The sequence below is a fragment of the Chiloscyllium plagiosum genome, chromosome 23 (assembly GCF_004010195.1).
Source record: "Chiloscyllium plagiosum isolate BGI_BamShark_2017 chromosome 23, ASM401019v2, whole genome shotgun sequence".
Taxonomy (NCBI): Eukaryota; Metazoa; Chordata; class Chondrichthyes; order Orectolobiformes; family Hemiscylliidae; genus Chiloscyllium; species Chiloscyllium plagiosum.
This window is the reverse complement of record NC_057732.1, coordinates 2873318-2874482: the sequence shown is the minus strand read 5'-3', so window position 1 is coordinate 2874482 and position 1165 is coordinate 2873318. Positions and strand designations below refer to the sequence as shown.

Sequence of the window (1165 nt, the reverse complement as noted above, 5' to 3'; positions counted from 1 at the left end):
CCTGACCCTCGCCACCCCCTTCCAATCCCTGACCCATGGTGCCCCCCCCAGACCTGACTCTCTACCCCAAGCCTGCCACCCCTCCAGTCCCCTGACCTTTGACCCCTCCCCAAACCTCAGCCTTGTGGGGGTGGATTGTTTCCATGCTGAGGTGGGGTGGTTTTGCACACATAGACACACATACACCTCTGTCTCCTGGTCTCTCTCATACATACACCTGTTCCTAGGGTCGTTCTCCTTTGTGATGGCTGTTTTTTTTCCCTTTTGCCTTCAAGAGTTTACCGTTGAATCCGAAACCTTTCCTCAATGGGTTGACTGGCAAACCGGTGATGGTGAAGTTAAAGTGGGGAATGGAATACAAAGGTTACTTAGTGTCAGTTGATGGATATATGAACATGCAGGTAAGGACTAAGGTGACACTTTTGCTTGTTCTCTAAGCATATTACTGGTTAGATATGAATATGGCTATTGTCTTAGCCTTAGGTACTGACTTTTGATCTGTTAATCACAGGGTACTGAAATCACACATCATTTGTAATCCTCTCTCAGATCTGATTGCGAAATCTATTCTGCAAAAAAATAAGATCTGGATTTTATAGTCTAGCTGACCTGAGTGTTCAAAATATGTGAATTCCTGAAAGAAATTAATGAAACAAATAGAATCCTGGGCTTTATAAATCGAGGTGTAAACATTTAGTAGTGAAGTAGCTAGAATGAACTGTTATAAAACTAAACAACTGTAGGATATCACCCGCGAGGAAGGATTTGACAGTATTGGAGGAGGGTAGACAAGATTTACAGTGTGTTTGTTTGAAATTGTAGTTATATTCCTGAAAAGGGGGGAACGAAATTGTGGAAAGGAGGAAGTGGAAGGGTAGCTCATGGGAGGGAGACAGATGGGTGCCAGGGTGCTGGTGGTGAAGGAGAAGTCCCTTGTGGGAGGATCATAGTAGCAGGGTCTTAGGAAGGGATGAGGTGGAGGGAGAGGCCAGACACCTGAGGAACCGAGACAGAGATGGGTGGTTATAGGTGGAGATTCTGGATTAGTGGTGCTGGAAGAGCACAGCAGTTCAGGCAGCATCCGAGGAGCAGTAAAATCGACGTTTCGGGCAAAAGCCCTTCATCAGAAATAAAGGCAGAGAGTCTGAGGGGGAGAGATAAGTTA

At 45.8% G+C, this 1165-nt stretch overlaps 1 protein-coding gene across 1 annotated transcript in view; it reads left to right on the top strand.

The window, feature by feature from the left end:
* Window positions 1-1165, top strand: part of snrpf (small nuclear ribonucleoprotein polypeptide F) — an 18492-nt gene that overhangs the window by 1373 nt on the left and 15954 nt on the right. The window contains exon 2 of the mRNA XM_043713304.1: window positions 276-401. Within this exon, the coding sequence (XP_043569239.1) occupies window positions 276-401 (126 nt within the window). The remainder of the gene's footprint in view (window positions 1-275; window positions 402-1165) is intronic.